General features: G+C 45.4%; 2 protein-coding genes across 3 annotated transcripts in view; both read left to right on the top strand.

Annotated features, from left to right (window-relative positions):
• The window catches only part of LOC109622760 (tachykinin-like peptides receptor 86C), a 436364-nt gene that overhangs the window by 392378 nt on the left and 18235 nt on the right, over nt 1-25751 (top strand). Inside the window, exons 5-6 of one of the 2 annotated variants that reach the window (XM_062846629.1) lie at nt 8525-8721; nt 8786-8923. In XM_062846629.1, coding sequence (XP_062702613.1) covers nt 8525-8721; nt 8786-8923 — 335 coding nt within the window. The remainder of the gene's footprint in view (nt 1-8524; nt 8722-8785; nt 8924-25751) is intronic. The other variant, XM_062846628.1, reaches the window with a different exon arrangement.
• LOC134285735 (protein TsetseEP-like) lies at nt 6366-6881 on the top strand. The gene is given in 3 exon segments (XM_062847120.1): nt 6366-6459; nt 6462-6537; nt 6644-6881. Coding segments are annotated over 3 exon segments (408 nt in total).

A 25751-nucleotide genomic window follows, 5' to 3' on the forward strand; every position in this document is an offset into this window, starting at 1 on the left:
GCCAACATGGTACCCTGGTACCTGGTAAACTGAAATGGTCATGTTTCTACCATTTTTTTCACCAGTTCTAGCAATCTTGGGCTGATTCGATTCGAAACCCACCCTCTATTGAGAGGGGGAACCGGTTCGGTCACCATGGATTACCGGAAAATCCGGATTTCGGTGCAGAATAATGCCCGATGTCCCAAAATGTCCCACTTCATTGTGGCGCATATTTTCGCGCAACAACGCATGTATGCATATGCGTCACAAAGTCCTAGGGCAGCACCTTGGTCAGGACGCACATAAGGTTTGATGACACATCCAAGCTCAGTTCATTTTTGGCTCGCGTTTTGTTCAAATGCACCACTGGGTGACAGAAGATGGAGCCCCAAAGAAGTAAGAGAAGAAAAGGCCGGGAAAGTCCGGGAATAAATAATGTTACACTTAACGTGACGTGATGTGAGTTTTTGTATACGACAGTGCGAATATTCCCTACCCGCCAAGAACTGATCAAGAAACTTGCCCACCATGAGGTGTTGTTTCAGTGAGCCTCAGGAAGGCTCCCCTCTGAACTAGTTGGCAGATACAATTGAAAGAATGACTATCCTTTAAAAGAACAAAGAACTCACTATTTGCTTAGATTACTCGTTTTCGACGTTTTCGACGTTTTATCCTTTCGACGTTTTATCCCTTTCGACGTTTTGGCATTCGACGTTTTGTCTTTCGACGTTTTGTCCCTAAACCATAGTCAACACGCACGGCACATCCACATGTGTAGTGCATTATAACTCTTCTTAGCCTCTAGTCTAGTCTAGTCTACACATGCACAGCCATCTCTTGGAAGAATCCTAGAAAATGACTAAATCGACTACTTTTATCATTTTTCTCGTCATTATCAATAATTACAGTGCATCTGAGATGCATTACAAGTATTGAAGCAGCCAGGCCTACTGTGCAGCGTTATTTAATTCATTTGGACTAAATCAAAGAGCGGCGACATCTCGTCAGCCGCTCCGTATAGTATACGATATAAATTCAAAGTAAATACGTTGGGAGTGACGGTTCCAATAAAATTAATGGTACTCCGATGGAGTATTTCTGCCTGGGATGGGACATAGGAATTTAACCATTATGTCCTGGCTCGAAAGTCTAGGCTTAAGCACTCTCTGAAACGAGATAAAATACGATGATTCCCTCTCTGATTGTATTGTGGATTAACCGGCTACTTGTATTCCATCGGTCACTTAAGTGGCGGTTTCAAAGTAGCCGTTTTCATATTAAAGGCAACTTAATTCTCAAATAATGAATGTCATCGAGTAGCTGGTGGCAACGAAGAATCGCGCATTTACAAAAAATGTTAAAACTCTTGTTTAACCCTTCAGCACGCACGCTGTTGTAAAATGTACAACACTACAAAAAATCCTCGCTCGTCGTATACAGCGAGAGCGCGCGCAGTTTCGGTTGCTTGACGGCGCGCGTCCTGGAAGGTTAATTTCTTTTTTTTTGCCTTTCTCGTACACTAAGTGTACTGGAAGGCTATATGTTCACTCCAAAAATGACTTTGTGGTAGAAGACCCGGAGGGTCGAGTCACGTATACCAATAAACTCAGCTCGACGAATTGAGGTGATGTATGTGTGTGTGTATGTGTGTATGTGTACAAAAAACGCACATCACTTTTTGGCAGTAAACCTCAACTGATTTCAATTACCGACGGTTCATTCGACGCGGAATGTGGTCCCATTGTTTCCTATCGAAAATGGTTCGGATCGGTCCAGTCGATCCGGAGTTATGGCCATTTAGGTGTTCCGGACCAGTACTCTTGGAAGGGATCATACATAAAAATATAACAAACACATACATGCGACACATCAAACTGCGGCATTCTCGATTACCTGATGAACAGTTAGCAAAAAATCAATTCCAGACTATATTTGAACCGGTAGTGTGCCGGAAGTGGCCAAATATGAAAGTGATTCAAAACTATACATGCGACACATCAAATTGAGGAAATTTCGATAACCTTATGAACTGTTAGCAAGAAAACAGTTTCATACCATATCTGAACCGGTAGTGTTCCGGGACCAAATATTAAAGTGAACCATATCCATGCATGCGACATATCAAAGCGCGACTTTTTTGATAACCTTATGAAAAGTATGTATGTATGTATGTATGTAGGTAGCCACCATCCTAGCTTGAGTCTTGCTCTGCATGCAGTTCCACTTAACAGTAAAGATCAATTTCATTACCACCCTGACTTCAACATACCACTGTATGAAGGGCCAAAAGGGGGTGTGGCGGACCCGTAAGTAGATTCACTTACGCAAAATCCGCGGGTTTATAAGAATCTCCTTCCAACAGTATGATCCAACAGGGTGAATAATGAAATTTACATTACTTGTCAAGCTTCCTGCAGCATGGTTTGTCACAAGAAGGGCGCGTCAAATCCATTGCAACTGTTGGGATAGAAGAACCCATCTACAACGATGTTATAGTATCTTCTCACCACACTCCGGCTGGCAATCCACTCCGTCGTACAGTTTCAACTTCAATGATGCCCTGATGCACCCTCCCAACCCCATAATATTATAGTTATATGGTTATATAATGATTTAAATATAATATTTAAGGATATTGATAATGAAATACATATAATCTTGAAATATGGTATAATCAATAAATATAATAATGAAATGTAATGTACCAAAATGAAACAGGATATCAGTTGTGGATAAAGTAAATAAATATTTTTCTGTGACAAGGATTTTACGTCCTAGATGGTAGGGTACAACAATATTATAGTAACAAAATGCCAATCACTGTATGAGGAGCCAAAAGGGGGTGTGGCGACCCGTAAGTAGAGTCACTTACGCGAAATCGGCGGGTTTATAAGAATCTCCTTCCAACAGTATGATCCAACAGGGTGAATAATGAGTTTCACATCACTTGTCAAGCTTCCTGCAGCATGGTTTGTCACAAAAAGGGCGCGTCAAATCACCAAACGCCGGTTGGCAATCACTCCGTCGTACAGTTACAATTTTAATGATGCCCTGATGCACCCTCTCAACCCTATATAGTTTGATGTATGATCCATAGTATAATTTATTATGATGAAATATATTACTGAAATAAAGTATATTCAATATATTCTAATGGCGACATGAAGTGTAAAGAAATTTACTGAAGCGAACTGAAATAAAATATCAATTTGTAGATAATTCGAAAAAGTATTAATCGCTGACGAACCCTCTCATTACCTAGATTGTGAGATAGAGAATTATTAGGATTATAGAATGAAAACGCGACAGCTGATATATAATCAATAATGAAAATTAATGTAGTGGAATATAGTAAATGGCATTAAAAAGTGATAAATTATGCATAATGAAATTAGCCTTCAGACTATCGCTGAACGGGTGTGGCCGGCCCGTAAGTAAAGGTGCCCGTAAATATACCTTCGGAATGAAATTTATCTCTTTCCATATGTAAGATCCAACAGGGCGAATAGTAAAATCTGCAGCACTCGTTAAGATTTCTACGGGATGATTTGTAATCGAGAGTTGAAGAATCTATCTGCAAGGATGTAATAGTGTCTTCCCTTCTTACTCTGGTGGGCAATCCACTTCATTGTCCGGATGTATGTCCAATAATGTCCTGATGCATACTCCCTACAGCACATAGTTATGGGGTTTACTTTATAATATAATATGATGATATATAATTTGGTATATTCAATAAACTCTGGTATAAATAATTATGGAAAATTATTAACTAATGAAATATAGAATGTAAAATAATAAATAAATAAATAAATATACTGTAGCAACATGAAATAAGGTATACATTTTTAAATGGTAATTTTTTTTTTGTCAAAGCTTTTTTATCAATTTGTACGTTCAATTAATATATGAATAGGGAAATAGTAACACGTCCTAAAATAATGAATTTCAATGTTAATAAATGTCATATACGAACACGGAAACAAAGAGCAAAAAAAACTAATAAAAAAACCCAGATTAATCCACCTAGTGGTGATAGTGCCTTTCTCGTCGAATATGTACTCATGAACTTTTCGTCGATGTTAGCCAAAATGTTCCTGAATTCTGAAAACACTTCATATAGAAAAGCAACAATTTTAACAAAGCCATCATCGATTTTCGAAACTTATTGATGATACATATTCCGATGTTATGTTCAACAGCAAAACAGAGCTGAAAAATATCAGACCTCTCAATTGACTGCTTGACCACCTAAACCCTAGTCATGTATTGGGCTCATTATGACCCCATTCCATCCACTACGGCAGCGGAGTGAGCGTCAGATGAAGAAGGTTAACTTTATTCACATTCACAAATCACTTTGTGAACTTTTTTTTAAAAAGACAATTACACCGTCTTCGACCTTGCGGCCTCTACAGACTGAACATTTGTGATCTTCGCCAATGTTTATTTCAGCACACTTTAGGCTATATTTTATTATCATTGGTAACATGATTCATGTAAAATTTGACCTTCCTACGAGAAAAATGCATTCAAATTCTTGAATTTCATTTCCATTCAACTTTCAATCGCAATAAGAAAAGTGAGGGCTCAACCAGCCGCACCCAAATTGTGAGCAGTAATTTTAGAGCATTGAAGATTGAAAAACTGTATAAGGTGTTGATGCGATTAAATTATATTTTTCCATAAAGCGTTGATCCATCCTACTATACATTTATACCGCAGGAATCTGAAATGGTGTGATTTGAAGAGATCGCTTTGGTCACGATTTTGTTCTTTTGCATATATAATCTCATAATCTTACCCAACGTTTACATGCTATCAAAAAAGCCACAGTTTGATTTATCGCTTTGACATTTATTTTGTTCACCTTTATAATTCCGCTATTTGATGTGCAGCTTGCATGGGTTTTGTTAAATTTTGCGTTTGACCACTTCCGGCGGGACACCTGCATCCGATTCCGGTTGTCTCAAATATGGTCTGAGACTATGTTTTTGTCAACTGTTCATCGGGTTACCTGAAAAGCCGAAATTTAATGTGATCTTAGGCAATTTTCTTGCTAACCGTTCGGCAAATTTTTGAAAAAGCCGCGATTTTATGTATCGCATGCGTGATTTTGGATCACTTCTATTAAATCACTTCCGATGGAACACCCGTAACCGATTCCGAAATATTATTACAAGTTCTAGATGTGGCCTGAGACTATTTTCTTGTTGACCGATCATCATATTATCAAAAACGCCGCTATGGTATAGTTCCCTTCTATATTTTACCACTTCCGATGCGTTATTCGTTTTGTCACCAGTTCTGGAACACTACCGGTTCTCCTAAATATGGTTTGAGATTATTTGTTGATTAACCGTTTATCTTGTTACTGAATACGTCATTGATATGTCGCATGTATTGGTTCTCTTTCACATTTGACCATTTCTGGTGGGACACACGTAATCGGTTCCGTAACACACTGATATGGCTTGCGTCTATTTTCTTGCAACTGTTCACCATGTTACCTAAAAAGCCGTGATTTAAGCTATCGCATGCATGGGTTTGGTGTCACTTCCGGCCCGGAACCGCTTGCGGAATACTACCGATAGTCTCTTAAATAGTCTGAGCTTATTTGCTTGCTAAAGTTTATCAGGTTATCAAAAAAGCCATGGGTTTAGTTCAATTTTATATTTGGCCACTTCCGGCGGGACACTCTGAACCGGTTTCGGAACACTACCGGTTCTGATATGGTCTGAGACTGTTTTCTTGCTAACTACTCATCAGGTTATCGAAAATGCCGCAGTTTGATGTGTCGCATGCATGGATTTGGTTCACTTTTATATTTGGCCACTTCCGGCGGGACACCCGGAACCGGTTCCGGAACACAACTGGTTCAGATGTGGCCTGAGACTGTTTTCTTGCTAATTGCACATCAGGTTATCGAAAATGCCGCAGTTTAATGTGTCGCATGCATGGATTTGGTTCACTTCTATATTTGGCCACTTCCGGCGGGACATCCGGAACCGGTTCCGGAACACAACCGGTTCAGATATGGTCTGAGACTGTTTTCTTGCTAACTGTTCATCAGGTTATCCAAAATGCCGCAGTTTGATGTGTCGCATATATGTGTTTGTTACATTTTTATGTATGGCCCCTTCCAACGGTACTGGTCCGGAACACGTAAATGGCCATAACTCCGGAACGGCTGGACCGATTCGAACCATTTTCAATAGGAAACAATGGGACCAGATCCCGCGTCGAATGAACCGTCGGTCATTAAAATCAGTTGAGGTTTACTGCCAAAAAGTGATGTGAGTTTTTTTGTACACACACATACACACACACACATACACACACACACACGTCCATTTAGACACACACGCTCGTTATGAGGCTGTATGTCCAGTCCAGAGTCCAGTCCAAAATCCAATCCAGAGTCCAGTCCAGAGTCCAGTCCAGAGTTCTTTCCAGAGTCCAGTCCAGAGTTCAGTCCACAGAGTTCAATCCAGAGTTCTTTCCATAGTCCAGTCCAGAGTCCAGTCCAGAGTCTAGTGCAGAGTCCAATCCAGAGTGTCCAGTCTAGAGTCCACTACAGAGTCCAGTCCAGAGTCCAGTCCAGAGTTCAGTCCACAGAGTTCAATCCAGAGTTCTTTCCAGAGTTCTTTCCAGAGTTCAGTCCAGAGTCCAGTTCAGAGTCTAGTGCAGAGTCCAATCCAGAGTGTCCAGTCCAGAGTTCAGTCCAGAGTCCAGTCCAGAGTCCAATCCTGAGTGTCCAGTTCAGAGTCCAGTCCAGAGAGTTCAGTCCAGAGTCCAGTCCAGAGTCTAACCCAGAATCCAGTCCAGAGTCAAGTTCAGAGTCGAGTCCAGAAACCAGTCCAGATCACCTCGCCATGAGGCCTGCTCGTCCATTTTGATACGCTCGTTATGAGACTGTCCATTTGCCCTTGCTAGAGAAATCCCAATCTCTCCGTCATTTCAACATCGATAACCGCTGCTTATTGTTCAGGCCAGAGTCGTCGGGTTTCTGGTATATACCGTCAGCCTCGACAGAATGATCGGTTCCAACAGTTTCCCGGCGGTGTCCAGAAGGCAGATAGGTCTGCATGCCGACAGGTCGCCAGGTGGCTTCCAGGTTTTGGGCAGTAGAAGCAATATTTACCTTTTTCCAGCTCTCGGAACATGTATGGGCTATAGCCTCGATGGCCGTCTTGATGGCTACTGCCGGGATACCATCCGAACCCGGAGCCACAGACAAACAGACGTAACACTTAGAACATTCCTTAAAAAATCATCACTTAGTTACACTAGTACCAGCTGATGGCGATATTGCGCGAAGCACTGAGCTTCGCAATATCGTCAACAGCAGACGCTAGTGTGAGACGTCAAACGCGAACAAAAACGATGCGCGCGCCTCTGGTTGTGAAAGTAACAACTGCGGAGATTTAAATTTACCGTTAAAATCGTGGGCGATGGTAATTGTGTCAGTGTTACACCTGTTTATCTGTGTCGGAGCAAAGAAAAAGAATATATGTAAACGTCAAGCGACAAGACAAGTGGCGCTTTCTAAGCGTTTCAAGGTGGAAGCTCGATGTAACAGTGTGCGTGATTTGTCATAAGAGAAGGTGGAGTGCGTATGTTTTGTATCTGCATACAATCAGTAACCCTACCGCATGAAGGTTGAACTTTCATTCACAGATAGCGCTGCGGTAGTGTCCCTCCGAGTATCAGCGGAATGGGCTGTCTTGATATTCTTATTCTTTGGCCGGAGCCTTGTTAGACTTAACGTTGAACTTTTCGCCATTGAAATCATCGTCATCATCAAACATTTGAAAGCAGTTTTTTTTCTTTCAAAACAAAAGTTTTTGCTATGAAAATATATTCACTGTACTCCACATGAGGAATATAATGCAGTGAATATATTTTCATGTTACTTGTTTTGATTTGCAGCGAGAAAACTGCTTTTCATTTTCCGAAAAATGATGACGAATGCTTGAGCCTTAAGCGACTTCGCTATTGCGATGAAGTCGGCGTTCGTCACCGGGGCGATCTCGCTTTGGCTGGTTTGGTCATAGGGGACGGAGACCCATGGTCTTATATCGTGGTGCGGGAATGACGTTTCCACGATATTTTGCAGCATCTCAGGGGAGCGTAATGGGGGTGATGACGTTTCTTTTGTTTTGGCCATGACTGGTTTGTAGGCACTTCCCGAAGGATTATGGAGCGCAGTTGGGCTAAGCATCTTTCACTGGCACTCAGATGTTAAGCAGCCATCTCGTACATGGGGATTAGACGTTTAACTCACTCTCTTTCCCGGGTGGCTGACGTTCGAAGTTTACAACGGGGTTGGGAACCAGATAGGAGTTGTTGGAAAAAAGCTTATGTCCTTTATGGAGTCTTTATTACACGTTACCCGACCTTCACTGTGCCTGCATTTTTGAACTTACAACTCGTGCTAAAACGAATCATTTTTGCTCCTCATTTCTTGAAGTCCCATATGCACGTGTCCAATTTTTCATGCACTATTAATTTCCTTAATTTTTCAAACTATTTTTCCCAGGTGGTTCGCATGTTCATCATCGTGGTCACCATCTTCGGCATCTGCTGGCTGCCGTACCATCTGTTCTTCGTGTACGCCTACCACAACAACCAGATGACATCGTCCAGCTACGTCCAGCAGCTGTACCTGGGCTTCTACTGGCTAGCCATGTCCAACGCAATGGTCAACCCGATCATATACTACTGGATGAACAGCCGGTTAGTAAAGCTGTCATCAATTGAGGGGCTAATTACTAATTCGCAGCCATATTTTGGTCGGCAGGTTTCGAATCTACTTCCAGGATATTATCTGCTTTTGCTGCTTGCAGTTCCTCAACGCGCGGATGAAGGACGGCATGCCACAGGGTGTTCTGTTGCACAAGAATTCCAACTCCGAACCGGGCCGGTACCGATCTTGTAAGTAAGGCACTTTTCTATTCATATACTCCGGATCGAACGTCACATACAAATACAAAACATAACAATTATAATACAAAACATGAACTAAGCCTTAACTTACTGCACATACCATTGATTGACCCGAACCAAATCTACTGGAGCTCTATCAGAAGTTCCTCCATGATATATTGCAGAATTTCCATCGAAATTTTTTCGATAAGTTCCTCTAGCAATTTTGCCAGAAGTTTCTCAAGGATGTTTTTTTCATCGATAACACCACCGAGTATTCTGCGGGTAGTTCTTCGGCAAATTTATTCAACAGCTTCTATAGAAGTTGTTGCAAGAGTTGCTCAGGGAATTCTTTGAGAAGTTCTGTCAGGAAACCGTCTGGAAGTTTTCTCTGGGAATTCTTCCGGAAGTTCTTTTAGGAACTCTTCCAGAAAATCCTCCGGGAGTGCTTACGGAAGTTCATCCGAATCGTTCCTTGAAATAGCAATAGGAAATATTCCCAGAAGTTCTATATAGAAATCCTTTAAGAGTTTCGACAAGAGTTCATCCAGTACCTCTACAAGGAACTACAGGAGCTTAGCTGGAAAATTTTCCAGGGGTTTCATTCCTTTTGAAGTTCCGTGAAGTCTTCCAGAAGATCCAATGAAAATTTCCCTAGGTTGTCCACTAAAGATGTTCACTGGGAATGCCAAGGAAGTTCCCGGACCCATACGTTTGTCAAACATTTACTCATGGTTTCTTCCAGTATGTTATAGAAGTTCCTTTTGAATTCGCTCTATCAATTCCTCAAGAAGTTATTTCAGTCGTTCCTCCAGAAATATTCAAAAGTTTTGTTCGCGGCTCCGGAATACCACTGAACTTTTTTCCAGTGCACACTGATATATGTTGGTTGACCTTATCCGGCATTTACCTGATTTACTGGTGCGTCACAAACATACAGAAAAACTTGTAGTCACGTCGCATACTGAATTAGACGCCAGCAAACAGACTGCTTGGTGGCTAGGTATGCGGAGTGCGAAAGTAAGTCTCAGCTTTAAATAAAAATAATACACTCGCACTTGTAGCTATTGGGCACAAACGCGGGTGTGTTGTGGATTGACATCTAAGCCGAAAGAGAGATGGTTCGTGGAAAAAGGAATGTTCATGGTGAGGGCTCGGGTTCAGTTTGGCTTTCTATTTCGCAGAACCATCACCTGTTCTGTGGCTTAGTTGGTTAAAGTACCGGTCTAATGAATACGGGGTCGTGGGTTCGAATCCCACCAGAACGCGATTTTTTTCACAAATTCATCTCTCAATTTGTCAATTAGCAACATTCTGTGCCTTTAAGTTTTTCTGTTCTGTTTTTTTTTTCAGTGCCTAACTTAAAACTCTTCCAACAGTTTCTCCGGAAATTCTTTCAGGAGTTTCTTGGAAAATTCATCCAGGAAATTCTTCCGATTCCTTCAGGAAATCCGTCCTAAAATTCCTTAAAGAGGCTCTCCGGAAATTCAGCTATACAGCCCTTCCATAGAAAAACGATTTAGTGCAACTCTGATTGTCGTGAAACTTGGTGAATTCGTGGTTCTTCGAAAATAATTAGACCCGTATTTTTTTTTATTTCGTCATTAGGGCGACCAATTATAAGATAGGGTGATCCTAAAAATCAAGGTTTTTAAAAACTAAAAATTGTCAAAAAATTATAACTTTTGAACCAGTTGACCGATTTTAAACTTCATCTTTTGTTTGAAAGCTATTGAATTGTCAAATTGTGTTTTGGGTAAAAAAAATATGTATTTTTTTAGTTTTTTTACGTTTTCATGGTTTTCCAAACCAAAGGGGTACCCTGGTTATACATTTTTACTCTAGTGCCTCCGCAATGGCAGGACGGCTGGATCATCAGTCCAGAGATGCCAGATATACAGATTTTTCTGTATTATACAGATTTGTCTGTATTATGCAGATTTTTGACCTCCTATACAGACAAGATACAGAGTACAGAAAAATACAAATTTTGAAAATATGATACTGATTTCTCCAGAAAGCATAAAATTTGAAGTTATTTTCAATAAATTTAATAAAATCTTAATAAATTGCTGCTTAATCTTTAAAGAATTTATGAATTTTGATACTTTTTCACAAATGCTCAAGAATAATAAATACCAATTAAAATTGAAAACCGTCAAAAAGCAGCACATTTTTTTAGTTTCTTTTGAAATGTGGGACTCTCGGTGTCTGCTATACCCTTAAATACGGTGATACAGAAAAATCTGTATTGATACAGATTTTTGATTGAATAATCTAGCATCTCTGATTATCACCAGTGTTTTAATTTCACATAAAATCACACAACGTAACTAAATGGGTCCACTCATGCACGATCTATATCAAAAAATCATAGATGTATGTTTTTTAGTTTTTGAGATATACATCTGTGATTTTTTTTTTATATCTAACGTCAAACTACCTGATTATTTTGATAAAAATATAAAACCAGGGTACCTCTTTGGTCCCGAGACCATAAAAACGTGAAAAAAACTAAAATAAATGCATATTTTTTGCATCTAAATACAATTTGGCCCTTTCAAAGTATTTTTCTTAAAACTACAATTCAATAGCTTTTAAACAAAAAAAAAGTTTAAAATCGGTCAACTAGTTCAAAAGTTATGATTTTCAGAAATAAATTAGTTTTTATAAAACTTGATTTTTTGGACCACCTTATCTGAAAATTGGTAACCCTAATGACGAAATAAAAAAACGGGTCTCATTATTTTCGAAGAATTACGAACCCACCAAGTTTCACGACAATCGGAGTTGCACTATATCGTTTTTCTATGGAATGGCTTTATAAGTGTCTCTTCAGAAATACAAAAAAAAACAACCTGGAGTCCCTGCAGATTTTTTTCAAGGGTTCTTCTGGAATTCCCAAAGTTACAGTTGGCTTCTTTAGTGGTGTTAATTATATACTATGAATCTGCACGCCAAACTGGGTTAAAATCCAAACTTTCATTAATTCAAGAAATTAATTGAATTACCCCTCGTCGGATTTTGTACTGTCCGGAGCTGTCAAGCAGTTGCCCAGTTGTCAAACGGTGATACCATAACATCTCTTTGAAGGTAATTTTGTGTATAAATCCAAGTTACAAAAAAAAGTTTCCATGGTGGCTCCGAAAGAGGAACTCTCTAGTTTGAAATTGAAAAATGAATATTTCTATCTAAATTTAAAAAAACCCAGCTCCCGAAGGTTTTTCTCACAGCTCCTGAAGGAAATCTTGGAGGAGCTCAAGAAAGAATTTCCGGAAAAAAACTCCAAATGAACTCTGAATAAAAGACATTTTTGGGAGGATCCCTTATAAACTATTGGAGGAACCTTGGAAGGAGTTTTTGAGAGAATGTTAGGAGTAACTTCAAAAATATTATTGACGAAATTTTAATGAAACTCTTGGAAGAATTTCTGAGGGATCTTATGAACGAATTCCTGGAGAAGGAACTTTTAGAAAAATTCCCGAAATACTTCTGGAAGAATTCCTGAAAAATCTTGAACTTGTTGGGGAACTTCCCGGAACAATAAGCCGAGAAAATTCTGGAGGGATTCACGAAGCAACTATTATCTGAGTGAAGCGAACCTGGTGTGATGGTTAGAACACTTGACTATCACGCCGAGGACCTGGGATCGAATCCCACTCCCGACAAACTCGCAAAATGTGAGTTCTTCCTTCGGAAGGGAAGAAAACTGTGGGTCCCGAGATGAACTAGCCTAGGGCTAAAAATCTCGTTAATACAGATAAAAAAAAACTACTACCTGTTACACTTATAGAATCGCAACTTGCGTAAAAACTTCTTAGAGGAACTAATGAAGAAATTCTTCGAGGATCCCCTGAAATGATGTTTTAAAAGAGTTCCAGGAGGAAATGCTGTTAAAACTTATGGAGGCTTTCGTGGAGTCCCTACTCAAACTTCTGAAGGAATTCCCGAACGAATGGCTTGAATCATAATTAAAAAAAAATATATATTGAAGAAATTTGCAGCCCGGAACCGGTTCAAATCTTAGCGTCGAAAGAACTCCTGAAAAAAATATCGAACGCTTTCGTGACAGAAATAAAAGTTTGAATTCTTGAAGGAGCTCCCAGTATAACCCATGGACGAATTTCTTGTGGAACTCTTAAAGGAATTTGCTAAGGAACTCTTGGTGCAATTTCTGAAAGATCTCTTTGAGGCTCTCCTTAACCTTCCATAACTCGCGCGGTTTGTCATCACCATCAGCACCACGCTAATGCTGAGTACAAAAAGCGAGATTTTTCTACGAGAACTGCCAAATAAACTATTGGAGAAATCTTTCAAGGAATTCCTGAAGGAATATTGGCATAAACCTTTGAAACATAATTAAGATAATCTAATTTTCGGCAAGTTCCTTGGGAACTCAGTGGAAATTGATTTCGGTAATTTATTAAGAAAACCTTTTAGAATTCCATCGGTAAACTAAAATTGAGAATGTCTGGATATTTCATTGATTTTCTTTAGATATTATTTTGGTAATTCATTCAGCAATATAAGTGGGAAACAGTTCGTATTGACTTCAGCAATTATATGTTATGTTACATTTTTATGCCAAACGTATTGGAAATTTCTTCCCCCAAACATACGAAAACCGCCTACGATTTTTATGCAATCTCATATTAGAGATTTCCCGTTGTTGTTGTGACGTGAAAAAAAAGTGATATTGGGACTCTATTTTCAGAAATCCTCCAGGAATTCTATTCAAGAAGTCTTCTACGGTTTCTTTGTGAATGTTCTGCTATAACGTGAATTCCTTTATATTTTTTCTAGAATTTCCTAAAGAGGATCTTCCAGTAATTTACCCAAGAATTTTTCTAGCAAAAAATCTATGGATTTCCTCAGAATTTCCTCCATATTTTTTTTTTGTGCGAAGAATTAGCCCGTAAGTAAAAATTCACAAATATAAAGACATTAGGAAAAAAAAAACTCCATAGTTTTATCCCTGAAATTTGTTCGCGAAATCTTTCAGGAAAACTTCATGGATGATTATTTATTTTTCTGAAATGTTTTAACCCTTTGGAGCCGGAGAGGTCATACATGACCCCAACATAGAAACGGCTGTATAAATCTACCCATTCAATAAAACAGAATACTATCTTCGGCAAAGCTGTTGCAAATAGAACTTTCTTTACAGGAAAAATGGGAATATTTGTATTTGAGACTTTATTGACAACCTAGAACATCCTGAACACCATGAAATTTGAAAAAACGAAATAATTGACGTACCAGTTGTTCTAAAAGCTGAATTTGGATGTGAGCTACATTCATATGTATTCATTTAACCTTCGTCAAGAATATCAAAAGGTGTTTTATATATTCTGGGATGTTCTAGGTGTTCCAAACTGTCCTAGAGTGAAGGCCTTCGAAACTTTTAGAATTGTTTTATGTGTTTTCGCCATAAAATATACCATTGCATAATCTACTCGGATCCGTGAAGCTTTTGACATCTGCAATGGCATTTATCGTCACTCTAGGGGTATTCCAGGTCAGCCAAACTACCTTGAAGTTCAGAACTTCAGGTCCACACTCGCAATAACAGCCATATCTGTTACACTGAGTAACGTTGCATAACCAACCGCGGCTACTGGAGCAATCTGAAGTCTACTTGTTTATTATAAACCTTTGGGATATTGCTTGGGATTGGGATAACTTTATGTATTTTCGTCATGAATAAAAGCATTGCATAATCTGCAGGGATCCGTGAAGCTCTTGGAATATCAAATGTCACTAAGAGACACTACAGGAGTATCCCAGGTCAGCCAAACAATCGTGGAGTTCAGAACTGCAGGTCATGAGTGTAGCAGCCATATCTGAATAACGTTCCATAAGCAATTGCGGTGGCTGAACCAACCTGAAGTCTATAGCAGAAGAAATTTAAAAAATGGCCTTACCAAAAATACAATCTTAAACAAATTGGCCGCAAGAATTTTCATTTGAATTACTCTAACAATTCCTGAAGTAATACTCTTAAAACTTCTTAAGGAATTCCAAAAAAATGCTGAAAGAAGCTGAAAGAATTTAGAAATGAATTCCCAAAAAGTGGCAGAAGAAAATCGTATAGGAATTTTAAAAGAACCACTGACGAAATTCTGAAAAGAAATGACGAAAGGATTTTCACACAAATCAGCGAGGAAATTCTCAACGAAAATGGATTTCTGTAGGCATTCCAAACGAATTTATTGACAAAATTTTCAGAATTTTTCAAAGCAATTAAACGGAAATAACTTCCAAACGTATGACCGAAGACATTTCCGAATTCCGGCAAGAATTCCCAAAAAAAAAAAATCCAAAAAAAAAGAGAAATTCCAGAAAAATTGGCGAGACAATTTCAAAGGACATTTTTGAAAAAATCCAAAACGCCAAAGTAATTTTCAAGGGAAGTGTCGAAGAAATTCTCAAAATAATACTTAAACTTTTTATAAAAAGAATATTCCGAAGAATTTGAAGGAATCCGTCGGTGTTTGAAGCCAAATCTACAGAGAAATCACGAGTTTAGTTGTGTCGTTGAAATGCAATTAAAGTGTAGTCATATTCACGCTGCCAGCCACTAACAGGTAGGAGGCCCCAATGATGTGAAGAGGAAATGTGGAAAGATAAGTTGGGTGAACCTGTTTTTATATCCATCTTATCAGTAGCGTTCTTTAATGCCAACCAATTCTGCAGAAGGAGTTGCGAAATTTAGCATGTGGTAGGAAATTCCGGAAAATATCGTCTGTCTGCCACGATGCATGGTTTGCATGAGTTCTGCTCTTATAGTTTCTCAACCCCGTACATATGCTTGATATAGGTGAAAACTGTGACGCGTGACTGATGATCCAATGTTCTTCTTCTTTTTGGCATACCGTTCCAGTTGAAACAAAAACCGCTTCTCTACTTATTTTCCATGATACTCTGTTTGGTTTTTGAAGACCCCCAGAATGCCCCCGCGTTTACCGCTTCGGCTATGTGGGTCCCATTATCCAATGTTGTGCTGCATTATTTTTTTTTCTGTCGAAGCTTTGTTTCGTACCTCTTGCAATAGAACAGTTCGCATTAGAGTCATTATTGTGCATTTAGCACTAAATTGGTGTCGGAAGTAACTTCATTGACTTCCGCTGGCTTTCCTATGCGTTAAACATAACGTCGGAAGTAGTGCGCTGTATAGAGCATCAGATTTGCTATACAGCGCACTACTTCCGACTTTATGTTCAACGCATAGGAAAGCCAGCGGAAGTCAATGAAGTTACTTCCGACACCAATTTGGTGCTAAATCCACAATACATTCGGCTCAGCTCATACATCCTATCATGCTAGAGGTAAAAATGTGACGCACCATGCGATTTTCTTGTCAAGAACCAGAAATTCCAAGTGTGGTGTGCTCTTACTGTATTAAGGACAAGTCATTATACAGACAGGTGTTCAGCATAAATTAGCTTAAAGTGATTTATTCAACTCTTAACCTTAGTAGAGCAAGTAAAAGTTGACTGCTTTAACCAAACATTTTCAATACAAAGAAGATGAAATATAACAGATTGGATGCAGATCACATCGACCTTAACATTTCAATATTTCTATGCTTTTCTTCGGTGAGCTCATCTTTCCCCATTATGTCGATCGGTTAAACCCTCAAGTCAGAGCTATTTTTCTTTTCCTTGTTTCACATTCCGGAAGCATCGAATGCATTCGATTCCACCCCAGTAACCTCCATTAGTAGCGGTATGTAGGTATTCGTAAGCATGAAAAAGTTCACCCGGCGAACAGTGCAGTGGAGCTGTGGGAAATGCAATGCACCACACTGATCCATAATTGAACTTGAACGCAGCTGTTGTGGATTTTCTCCTATCCTTCCATGTACAAGAGCCAGTTCGGTCCAGGGAAAATCAACTGGTGGACATATTGCGCTATTGACTTTTGCTTCATTTCACTCCAGATTTGGATCAGCGTGTCTCATAAGGCAATGATATCATCTTCCGTGGGGGAATGCGCCACTAGGTTTAGCGAAAAGTATATATCTTTCGCTGATGCTGCTATTTTCCTGGCAGAGAGATCATATATGTCTGCTAAGAAAATTGTCATCTAGCCGTCCATGAAAAATCTGGTCCAGTCCAAAGTCCAGTCCAGAGTTCAGGCCAGAATCCAGTCCAAAGCAAAGTCCAGAGAGTTCAGTGCAGATTCCAGTTCAGAGTCTAGTCCAGAGTCCAGTCCAGAAACCAGTCCAGAGTCCAGTCCAGAGTCCAGCCCAAAGTCCAGAGTCTAGTCCAGAGTCCAATCCAGAGTCCAATCCAGAGTCCAGTCCTGAGTCTAGTCCAGAGTCCAGTCCAGTCCAGGGTCCAGTCCAGAGTTCAGTCCAGAGTCCAGTGCAGAGTCCAGTCCAGAGTCCAGTCCAGAGTCCAGTCTAGAGTCCAGTCCAGAGTCCAGTCCAGAGTCCAGTCCAGAGTCCAGTCCAGAGTCCAGTCCAGAGTCCAGTCCAGAGTCCAGTCCAGAGCCCAGTCCAGAGTCCAGTCCAGAGTCCAGTCCAGAGTCCAGTCCAGAGTCCAGTCCAGAGTCCAGTCCAGAGTCCAGTCCAGAGTCCAGTCCAGAGTCCAGTCCAGAGTCCAGTCCAGAGTCCAGTCCAGAGTCCAGTTCAGAGTCCAGTCCAGAGTCCAGTCCAGAGTCCAGTCCAGAGCCCAGTCTAGAGTCCAGTCCAGAGTCCAGTCCAGAGTCCAGTCCAGAGTCCAGTCCGGAGTCCAGTCCAGAGTCCAGTCCAGAGTCCAGTCCAGAGTCCAGTCCAGAGTCCAGTCCAGAGTCCAGTCCAGAGTCCAGTCCAGAGTCCAGTCCAGAGTCCAGTCCAGAGTCCAGTCCAGAGTCCAGTCCAGTCCAGAATCCAGTCCAGAGTCCAGAACAGTCCAGAGTAAAGTCCAGAGAGTCCAGTCCAGAGTCCAGTCCAGAGTCCAGTCCAGAGTCCAGTCCAGAGTCCAGTCCAGAGTCCAGTCCAGAGTCCAGTCCAGAGTCCAGTCTAGAGTCCAGTCCAGAGTCCAGTCCAGAGTCCAGTCCAGAGTCCAGTCCAGAGTCCAGTCCAGAGTCCAGTCCAGAGTCCAGTCCAGAGTCCAGTCCAGAGTCCAGTCCAGAGTCCAGTCCAGAGTCCAGTTCAGAGTCCAGTCCAGAGTCCAGTCCAGAGTCCAGTCCAGAGTCCAGTCCAGAGTCCAGTCCAGAGTCCAGTCCAGAGTCCAGTCCAGAGTCCAGTCCAGAGTCCAGTCCAGAGTCCAGTCCAGAGTCCAGTCCAGAGTCCAGTCCAGAGTCCAGTCCAGAGTCCAGTCCAGAGTCCAGTCCAGAGTCCAGTCCAGAGTCCAGTCCAGAGTCCAGTCCAGAGTCCAGTCCAGAGTCCAGTCCAGAGTCCAGTCCAGAGTCCAGTCCAGAGTCCAGTCCAGAGTCCAGTCCAGAGTCCAGTCCAGAGTCCAGTCCAGAGTCCAGTCCAGAGTCCAGTCCAGAGTCCAGTCCAGAGTCCAGTCCAGAGTCCAGTCCAGAGTCCAGTCCAGAGTCCAGTCCAGAGTCCAGTCCAGAGTCCAGTCCAGAGTCCAGTCCAGAGTCCAGTCCAGAGTCCAGTCCAGAGTCCAGTCCAGAGTCCAGTCCAGAGTCCAGTCCAGAGTCCAGTCCAGAGTCCAGTCCAGAGTCCAGTCCAGTCCAGAATCCAGTCCAGAGTCCAGAACAGTCCAGAGTAAAGTCCAGAGAGTCCAGTCCAGAGTCCAGTCCAGAGTCCAGTCCAGAGTCCAGTCCAGAGTCCAGTCCAGAGTCCAGTCCAGAGTCCAGTCCAGAGTCCAGTCTAGAGTCCAGTCCAGAGTCCAGTCCAGAGTCCAGTCCAGAGTCCAGTCCAGAGTCCAGTCCAGAGTCCAGTCCAGAGTCCAGTCCAGAGTCCAGTCCAGAGTCCAGTCCAGAGTCCAGTCCAGAGTCCAGTCCAGAGTCCAGTCCAGAGTCCAGTTCAGAGTCCAGTCCAGAGTCCAGTCCAGAGTCCAGTCCAGAGTCCAGTCCAGAGTCCAGTCCAGAGTCCAGTCCAGAGTCCAGTCCAGAGTCCAGTCCAGAGTCCAGTCCAGAGTCCAGTCCAGAGTCCAGTCCAGAGTCCAGTCCAGAGTCCAGTCCAGAGTCCAGTCCAGAGTCCAGTCCAGAGTCCAGTCCAGAGTCCAGTCCAGAGTCCAGTCCAGAGTCCAGTCCAGAGTCCAGTCCAGAGTCCAGTCCAGAGTCCAGTCCAGAGTCCAGTCCAGAGTCCAGTCCAGAGTCCAGTCCAGAGTCCAGTCCAGAGTCCAGTCCAGAGTCCAGTCCAGAGTCCAGTCCAGAGTCCAGTCCAGAGTCCAGTCCAGAGTCCAGTCCAGAGTCCAGTCCAGAGTCCAGTCCAGAGTCCAGTCCAGAGTCCAGTCCAGAGTCCAGTCCAGAGTCCAGTCCAGAGTCCAGTCCAGAGTCCAGTCCAGAGTCCAGTCCAGAGTCCAGTCCAGAGTCCAGTCCAGAGTCCAGTCCAGAGTCCAGTCCAGAGTCCAGTCCAGAGTCCAGTCCAGAGTCCAGTCCAGAGTCCAGTCCAGAGTCCAGTCCAGAGTCCAGTCCAGAGTCCAGTCCAGAGTCCAGTCCAGAGTCCAGTCCAGAGTCCAGTCCAGAGTCCAGTCCAGAGTCCAGTCCAGAGTCCAGTCCAGAGTCCAGTCCAGAGTCCAGTCCAGAGTCCAGTCCAGAGTCCAGTCCAGAGTCCAGTCCAGAGTCCAGTCCAGAGTCCAGTCCAGAGTCCAGTCCAGAGTCCAGTCCAGAGTCCAGTCCAGAGTCCAGTCCAGAGTCCAGTCCAGAGTCCAGTCCAGAGTCCAGTCCAGAGTCCAGTCCAGAGTCCAGTCCAGAGTCCAGTCCAGAGTCCAGTCCAGAGTCCAGTCCAGAGTCCAGTCCAGAGTCCAGTCCAGAGTCCAGTCCAGAGTCCAGTCCAGAGTCCAGTCCAGAGTCCAGTCCAGAGTCCAGTCCAGAGTCCAGTCCAGAGTCCAGTCCAGAGTCCAGTCCAGAGTCCAGTCCAGAGTCCAGTCCAGAGTCCAGTCCAGAGTCCAGTCCAGAGTCCAGTCCAGAGTCCAGTCCAGAGTCCAGTCCAGAGTCCAGTCCAGAGTCCAGTCCAGAGTCCAGTCCAGAGTCCAGTCCAGAGTCCAGTCCAGAGTCCAGTCCAGAGTCCAGTCCAGAGTCCAGTCCAGAGTCCAGTCCAGAGTCCAGTCCAGAGTCCAGTCCAGAGTCCAGTCCAGAGTCCAGTCCAGAGTCCAGTCCAGAGTCCAGTCCAGAGTCCAGTCCAGAGTCCAGTCCAGAGTCCAGTCCAGAGTCCAGTCCAGAGTCCAGTCCAGAGTCCAGTCCAGAGTCCAGTCCAGAGTCCAGTCCAGAGTCCAGTCCAGAGTCCAGTCCAGAGTCCAGTCCAGAGAGTCCAGTCCAGAGTCCAGTCCAGAGTCCAGTCCACAGCCCAGTCCAGAGTCCAGTCCAGAGTCCAGTCCAGAGTTCAGTCCAGAGTCCAGTCCAGAGTCCAGTCCAGAGTCCAGTCCAGAGTTCAGTCCAGAGTCCAGTCCAGAGTCCAGTCCAGAGTCCAGTCCAGAGTCCAGTCCAGAGTCCAGTCCAGAGTCCAGTCCAGAGTCCAGTCCAGAGTCCAGTCCAGAGTCCAGTCCAGTCCAGAATCCAGTCCAGAGTCCAGAACAGTCCAGAGTAAAGTCCAGAGAGTCCAGTCCAGAGTCCAGTCCAGAGTCCAGTCCAGAGTCCAGTCCAGAGTCCAGAGTCCAGAACAGTCCAGAGTAAAGTCCAGAGAGTCCAGTCCAGAGTCCAGTCCAGAGTCCAGTCCAGAGTCCAGTCCAGAGTCCAGTCCAGAGTCCAGTCCAGAGTCCAGTCCAGAGTCCAGTCCAGAGTCCAGTCCAGAGTCCAGTCCAGAGTCCAGTCCAGAGTCCAGTCCAGAGTCCAGTCCAGAGTCCAGTCCAGAGTCCAGTCCAGAGTCCAGTCCAGAGTCCAGTCCAGAGTCCAGTCCAGAGTCCAGTCCAGAGTCCAGTCCAGAGTCCAGTCCAGAGTCCAGTCCAGAGTCCAGTCCAGAGTCCAGTCCAGAGTCCAGTCCAGAGTCCAGTCCAGAGTCCAGTCCAGAGTCCAGTCCAGAGTCCAGTCCAGAGTCCAGTCCAGAGTCCAGTCCAGAGTCCAGTTCAGAGTCCAGTCCAGAGTCCAGTCCAGAGTCCAGTCCAGAGTCCAGTCCAGAGTCCAGTCCAGAGTCCAGTCCAGAGTCCAGTCCAGAGTCCAGTCCAGAGTCCAGTCCAGAGTCCAGTCCAGAGTCCAGTCCAGAGTCCAGTCCAGAGTCCAGTCCAGAGTCCAGTCCAGAGTCCAGTCCAGAGTCCAGTCCAGAGTCCAGTCCAGAGTCCAGTCCAGAGTCCAGTCCAGAGTCCAGTCCAGAGTCCAGACCAGAGTTCAGTCCAGATTCCAGTTCAGAGTCCAGTCCAGAGTCCAGTCCAGAGTCCAGTCCAGAGTCCAGTCCAGAGTTCAGTCCAGAGTCCAGTCCAGAGTCCAGTCCAGAGTCCAGTCCAGAGCCCAGTCCAGATTCCAGTCCAGAGTCCAGTCCAGAGTCCAGTCCAGAGTCCAGTCCAGAGTCCAGTCCAGAGTCCAGTCCAGAGTCCAGTCCAGAGTCCAGTCCAGAGTCCAGTCCAGAGTCCAGTCCAGAGTCCAGTCCAGAGTCCAGTCCAGAGTCCAGTCCAGAGTCCAGTCCAGAGTCCAGTCCAGAGTCCAGTCCAGAGTCCAGTCCAGAGTCCAGTCCAGAGTCCAGTCCAGAGTCCAGTCCAGAGTCCAGTCCGGAGTCCAGTCCAGAGAGTCCAGTCCAGAGTCCAGTCCAGAGTCCAGTCCAGAGTCCAGTCCAGAGTCCAGTCCGGAGTCCAGTCCAGAGAGTCCAGTCCAGAGTCCAGTCCACAGCCCAGTCCAGAGTCCAGTCCAGAGTCCAGTCCAGAGTTCAGTCCAGAGTCCAGTCCAGAGTCCAGTCCAGAGTCCAGTCCAGAGTTCAGTCCAGAGTCCAGTCCAGAGTCCAGTCCAGAGTCCAGTCCAGTCCAGAGTCCAGTCCAGAGTCCAGTCCAGAGTCCAGTCCAGAGTCCAGTCCAGAGTCCAGTCCAGAGTCCAGTCCAGAGTCCAGTCCAGAGTCCAGTACAGAGTCCAGTCCAGAGTCCAGTCCAGAGTCCAGTCCAGAGTCCAGTCCAGAGTCCAGTCCAGAGTCCAGTCCAGAGTCCAGTCCAGAGTCCAGTCCAGAGTCCAGTCCAGAGTCCAGTCCAGAGTCCAGTCCAGAGAGTCCAGTCCAGAGTCCAGTCCACAGCCCAGTCCAGAGTCCAGTCCAGAGTCCAGTCCAGAGTTCAGTCCAGAGTCCAGTCCAGAGTCCAGTCCAGAGTCCAGTCCAGAGTTCAGTCCAGAGTCCAGTCCAGAGTCCAGTCCAGAGTCCAGTCCAGAGTCCAGTCCAGAGTCCAGTCCAGAGTCCAGTCCAGAGTCCAGTCCAGAGTCCAGTCCAGAGTCCAGTCCAGAGTCCAGTCCAGTCCAGAATCCAGTCCAGAGTCCAGAACAGTCCAGAGTAAAGTCCAGAGAGTCCAGTCCAGAGTCCAGTCCAGAGTCCAGTCCAGAGTCCAGTCCAGAGTCCAGTCCAGAGTCCAGTCCAGAGTCCAGTCCAGTCCAGAATCCAGTCCAGAGTCCAGAACAGTCCAGAGTAAAGTCCAGAGAGTCCAGTCCAGAGTCCAGTCCAGAGTCCAGTCCAGAGTCCAGTCCAGAGTCCAGTCCAGAGTCCAGTCCAGAGTCCAGTCCAGAGTCCAGTCCAGAGTCCAGTCCAGAGTCCAGTCCAGAGTCCAGTCCAGAGTCCAGTCCAGAGTCCAGTCCAGAGTCCAGTCCAGAGTCCAGTCCAGAGTCCAGTCCAGAGTCCAGTCCAGAGTCCAGTCCAGAGTCCAGTCCAGAGTCCAGTCCAGAGTCCAGTCCAGAGTCCAGTCCAGAGTCCAGTCCAGAGTCCAGTCCAGAGTCCAGTCCAGAGTCCAGTCCAGAGTCCAGTCCAGAGTCCAGTCCAGAGTCCAGTCCAGAGTCCAGTTCAGAGTCCAGTCCAGAGTCCAGTCCAGAGTCCAGTCCAGAGTCCAGTCCAGAGTCCAGTCCAGAGTCCAGTCCAGAGTCCAGTCCAGAGTCCAGTCCAGAGTCCAGTCCAGAGTCCAGTCCAGAGTCCAGTCCAGAGTCCAGTCCAGAGTCCAGTCCAGAGTCCAGTCCAGAGTCCAGTCCAGAGTCCAGTCCAGAGTCCAGACCAGAGTTCAGTCCAGAGTCCAGTTCAGAGTCCAGTCCAGAGTCCAGTCCAGAGTCCAGTCCAGAGTCCAGTCCAGAGTTCAGTCCAGAGTCCAGTCCAGAGTCCAGTCCAGAGCCCAGTCCAGATTCCAGTCCAGAGTCCAGTCCAGAGTCCAGTCCAGAGTCCAGTCCAGAGTCCAGTCCAGAGTCCAGTCCAGAGTCCAGTCCAGAGTCCAGTCCAGAGTCCAGTCCAGAGTCCAGTCCAGAGTCCAGTCCAGAGTCCAGTCCAGAGTCCAGTCCAGAGTCCAGTCCAGAGTCCAGTCCAGAGTCCAGTCCAGAGTCCAGTCCAGAGTCCAGTCCAGAGTCCAGTCCAGAGTCCAGTCCAGAGTCCAGTCCAGAGTCCAGTCCAGAGTCCAGTCCAGAGTCCAGTCCAGAGTCCAGTCCGGAGTCCAGTCCAGAGAGTCCAGTCCAGAGTCCAGTCCAGAGTCCAGTCCAGAGTCCAGTCCAGAGTCCAGTCCGGAGTCCAGTCCAGAGAGTCCAGTCCAGAGTCCAGTCCACAGCCCAGTCCAGAGTCCAGTCCAGAGTCCAGTCCAGAGTTCAGTCCAGAGTCCAGTCAAGAGTCCAGTCCAGAGTCCAGTCCAGAGTTCAGTCCAGAGTCCAGTCCAGAGTCCAGTCCAGAGTCCAGTCCAGAGTCCAGTCCAGTCCAGAATCCAGTCCAGAGTCCAGAACAGTCCAGAGTAAAGTCCAGAGAGTCCAGTCCAGAGTCCAGTCCAGAGTCCAGTCCAGAGTCCAGTCCAGAGTCCAGTCCAGAGTCCAGTCCAGTCCAGAATCCAGTCCAGAGTCCAGAACAGTCCAGAGTAAAGTCCAGAGAGTCCAGTCCAGAGTCCAGTCCAGAGTCCAGTCCAGAGTCCAGTCCAGAGTCCAGTCCAGAGTCCAGTCCAGAGTCCAGTCCAGAGTCCAGTCCAGAGTCCAGTCCAGAGTCCAGTCCAGAGTCCAGTCCAGAGTCCAGTCCAGAGTCCAGTCCAGAGTCCAGTCCAGAGTCCAGTCCAGAGTCCAGTCCAGAGTCCAGTCCAGAGTCCAGTCCAGAGTCCAGTCCAGAGTCCAGTCCAGAGTCCAGTCCAGAGTCCAGTCCAGAGTCCAGTTCAGAGTCCAGTCCAGAGTCCAGTCCAGAGTCCAGTCCAGAGTCCAGTCCAGAGTCCAGTTCAGAGTCCAGTCCAGAGTCCAGTCCAGAGTCCAGTCCAGAGTCCAGTCCAGAGTCCAGTCCAGAGTCCAGTCCAGAGTCCAGTCCAGAGTCCAGTCCAGAGTCCAGTCCAGAGTCCAGTCCAGAGTCCAGTCCAGAGTCCAGTCCAGAGTCCAGTCCAGAGTCCAGTCCAGAGTCCAGTCCAGAGTCCAGTCCAGAGTCCAGTCCAGAGTCCAGTCCAGAGTCCAGTCCAGAGTCCAGTCCAGAGTCCAGTCCAGAGTCCAGTCCAGAGTCCAGTCCAGAGTCCAGTCCAGAGTCCAGTCCAGAGTCCAGTCCAGAGTCCAGTCCAGAGTCCAGTCCAGAGTCCAGTCCAGAGTCCAGTCCAGAGTCCAGTCCAGAGTCCAGTCCAGAGTCCAGTCCAGAGTCCAGTCCAGAGTCCAGTCCAGAGTCCAGTCCAGAGTCCAGTCCAGAGTCCAGTCCAGAGTCCAGTCCAGAGTCCAGTCCAGAGTCCAGTCCAGAGTCCAGTCCAGAGTCCAGTCCAGAGTCCAGTCCAGAGTCCAGTCCAGAGTCCAGTCCAGAGTCCAGTCCAGAGTCCAGTCCAGAGTCCAGTCCAGAGTCCAGTCCAGAGTCCAGTCCAGAGTCCAGTCCAGAGTCCAGTCCAGAGTCCAGTCCAGAGTCCAGTCCAGAGTCCAGTCCAGAGTCCAGTCCAGAGTCCAGTCCAGAGTCCAGTCCAGAGTCCAGTCCAGAGTCCAGTCCAGAGTCCAGTCCAGAGTCCAGTCCAGAGTCCAGTCCAGAGTCCAGTCCAGAGTCCAGTCCAGAGTCCAGTCCAGAGTCCAGTCCAGAGTCCAGTCCAGAGTCCAGTCCAGAGTCCAGTCCAGAGTCCAGTCCAGAGTCCAGTCCAGAGTCCAGTCCAGAGTCCAGTCCAGAGTCCAGTCCAGAGTCCAGTCCAGAGTCCAGTCCAGAGTCCAGTCCAGAGTCCAGTCCAGAGTCCAGTCCAGAGTCCAGTCCAGAGTCCAGTCCAGAGTCCAGTCCAGAGTCCAGTCCAGAGTCCAGTCCAGAGTCCAGTCCAGAGTCCAGTCCAGAGTCCAGTCCAGAGTCCAGTCCAGAGTCCAGTCCAGAGTCCAGTCCAGAGTCCAGTCCAGAGTCCAGTCCAGAGTCCAGTCCAGAGTCCAGTCCGGAGTCCAGTCCAGAGAGTCCAGTCCAGAGTCCAGTCCAGAGTCCAGTCCAGAGTCCAGTCCAGAGTCCAGTCCAGAGTCCAGTCCGGAGTCCAGTCCAGTTCATTTGTCGGCTGTTCGAGTCCGTATGAAGTTGATCATCAATATTAACTTCTTTTCTCGATCAGCCTAGATAGCTGTGTAGTGTCGGTAGCGATTGTCACAATTGGCTACGAATAACACTACGGACCGCCTGTTCCGGT

This window comes from Aedes albopictus, chromosome 1 (genome assembly GCF_035046485.1).
Source record: "Aedes albopictus strain Foshan chromosome 1, AalbF5, whole genome shotgun sequence".
In the NCBI taxonomy this organism is placed as follows: domain Eukaryota; kingdom Metazoa; phylum Arthropoda; class Insecta; order Diptera; family Culicidae; genus Aedes; species Aedes albopictus.